The sequence below is a fragment of the Montipora capricornis genome, chromosome 11 (assembly GCF_036669925.1).
Source record: "Montipora capricornis isolate CH-2021 chromosome 11, ASM3666992v2, whole genome shotgun sequence".
Lineage (NCBI taxonomy): Eukaryota > Metazoa > Cnidaria > Anthozoa > Scleractinia > Acroporidae > Montipora > Montipora capricornis.
Genome location: NC_090893.1, coordinates 38,683,304 through 38,685,803, shown reverse-complemented (window position 1 = coordinate 38,685,803; position 2,500 = coordinate 38,683,304). Strand labels below are relative to the sequence as shown.

Genomic DNA, 2,500 nt, shown 5'->3' with positions numbered 1-2,500 from the left:
TACACCTGGTAGCCTGGTAACCTGGTGTTGCTAAACATGCAGTTTCGCCTCTCACATTCTCATCTTCCAATGAATCTACTTTTAAACTCTTTGTGCAGAAACCTGAATGTTTGGCAACTGCCTCTGACAATGACGAGAATCAAAGTATTAACTCACTTGCTACAGTCCACATCAGGACTTTCGTCTTGCCTATTTTACTTATAACCTACTTATACTTATAACAGTCAAAGTAACAGTAGCCTGCCACATGTCTATCTTCTTAAGAACTTTAAACTGTGTTGAAAACGGTTTGTACTACGGTCATGTGCATGCAATGTATAGCGATTTCTGGCAATGACTGCTTGAACTAAACAATATTATAACCCCAGCAGCCTTTCATGTACATGCTCTGAAATTCAAATTCCAATCAAATGAATGTTGTTTCATTTCCCTCTGTCACTGAATGCAACAGAATGGGTTAATTAACAGGTCGGGGTTGTCATTGGCCGATTTCGACCCATTTTGTTTCTGTTGCCTGTTGTTGCCTGCCAAGTGTTGCTGCAAATATGGTTAATTAGAGGCAGTAAACACCAAATTACTAGCTTCCTAATTGATCTTGAGCATCCATGCATTTATGAAAGGCACACTTAAGGGCAGCAAGTACAGTCTGTGTTCGACCAAACAAGCATTACAAGCATAAGAGCAAGCATGGATCATATGTTTTGATCATAAATAACTTTTAGGACCAAAGACAGTACATGTAACAACATTATTTGTGTCTACAAAATTAATGTTGCTTGTGTTTATAATAAATTATTATTGCACAAGTGCTTGAACCAGGCTTCAAATACCACCACCTTGCATAGAAATGGCTTTGGATCATATTATTATTTTGAAAAATACTACTTTTGGATGCTAATTACTGCAAATATTGCTTGTCATTTCTTACTGAATTTATATTATCATACAAGTTTACAGCATGGCTGGCGCAGTGGTGAGAGCACTCGCCTTCAACCAATGTGGTCCGGGATCAATTCCCGGGAAACCACGCCATATGTGGCTTGAGTTTGGTGGTTCTCTAGTCTGATGTGAGAGGTTTTCCCTGGGTACTCCGGTTTTTCCCTTTCCTCAAAAACCAACAATTGATTTGATTTGCTCTGATTTCAGTTGATTTATAGTATCCCCAATTAGTAGAGCACTCTTGCTCGGGTAAATAACCTTGAGACTTAAAAAAAGTATTTATTATTATTATTATTATTATTATTATTATTATTATTATTATTACCTTGCGTGCTCTTGTTGGCACTATCAGAGGGGAGGTGTTTGTGAAACTCATTCCCTAATTCAATACAACAAAGCATTTTAAAACAACTGATGAGAATTTGAGGTATAATTATGTTCGAAAAGTAAAACCAGTTTGACTGGTTTTTACAAACCAATACAATTCCTGTGAGTGTATGCTAATGAAATGCAAAAATGATTGAACTGCACCAGTGTAATTGACACAAGGAATGTTCACTAACAATTAATCCTTGTTCCACAGCTTTTAAGGTATACCAACCAGCAATACCATAGTGATTTGAACCTAAAAAAGCAAACAAATCAAAAGAGAAAGAATAATTTCTTTTTAGTATTGTCACAGATGACTTCACCTAATTTTCAAATTGCTACAGCGAGCAACATGTCCCAATCGAAAAAACAGAAAATTAATTTCTAGCATCGCTAACAATTCAATAATTTACAGTCAATGCCATACACCACCAGTGTACATGTATCAATGTTTTTACTCACAGAGAAAAATGCATGTGTCAGCTAGATTGTGTCGACCTCATGTTTGCTCACATAACAGAGCCAGCTGCCCATTGTGCATTGGCAAAAAAATTTGAGTCAACATTAAACTCAAATCTAACAAAGGTCTGAGAAGTAAAGAGTTGAGTGCGTAGTTACTATTTACCTCGGCACGCCACCCATCCAACTCCAGTGTCTTTAGCTTTCTCTATGGCTATCTCATTGCAAAAGTTACCCACAACCTTTTTCCAGAAAACAAAACAAAGTATTAGAAACATTAAACAAAAACCAACTTTAATTCTTAAGCCACAGATGCTGGGTGTCGAATCGAAAGAACCTTGCTTTAAGCCTTGGTGAGAGGGGTGCGAAAAGGAGGTTATTGTAACTAAATTGGTTCCTATCCTACGTGTAAATGTTATACAGGTAAGTAAAAATTGAGGTTAGTTGGAGTAGAATAAGATTGTTATCATGGGATTATCAATTTCTGGGACAAGGGGTGACAAAGGTGTTTCTGTCTCTATTAGTGATGTTTATTAAAATTTAAAAGATTGCATCTCAGAGTGTTTGTAAGATCCAATGACAGGGTGAAAGTTTTTCCAGACCTCCTCAACCCTTTGACGCATAAACCGGCCTACACACTGTAAACCAGCCATACTTAGTATTTTACTCTGTCTAATGCCAGACGATTTTACTTGTCAATTATGGGGAACCCCTGGGAGTCAATGGGTTAATC

General features: G+C 37.1%; 1 protein-coding gene across 2 annotated transcripts in view; it reads right to left on the bottom strand.

Moving 5' to 3' along the window:
* LOC138024252 (uncharacterized oxidoreductase YjmC-like) overlaps window positions 1–2,500 on the bottom strand; it is a 23,620-nt gene that overhangs the window by 18,770 nt on the left and 2,350 nt on the right. For both annotated transcript variants that reach the window (XM_068871402.1, XM_068871403.1), the window contains exons 3-5: window positions 1,934–2,009; window positions 1,503–1,564; window positions 1,265–1,318 (exon numbers count right to left, since the gene is read on the bottom strand). In XM_068871402.1, the coding sequence (XP_068727503.1) occupies window positions 1,265–1,318; window positions 1,503–1,564; window positions 1,934–2,009 (192 nt within the window). The remainder of the gene's footprint in view (window positions 1–1,264; window positions 1,319–1,502; window positions 1,565–1,933; window positions 2,010–2,500) is intronic.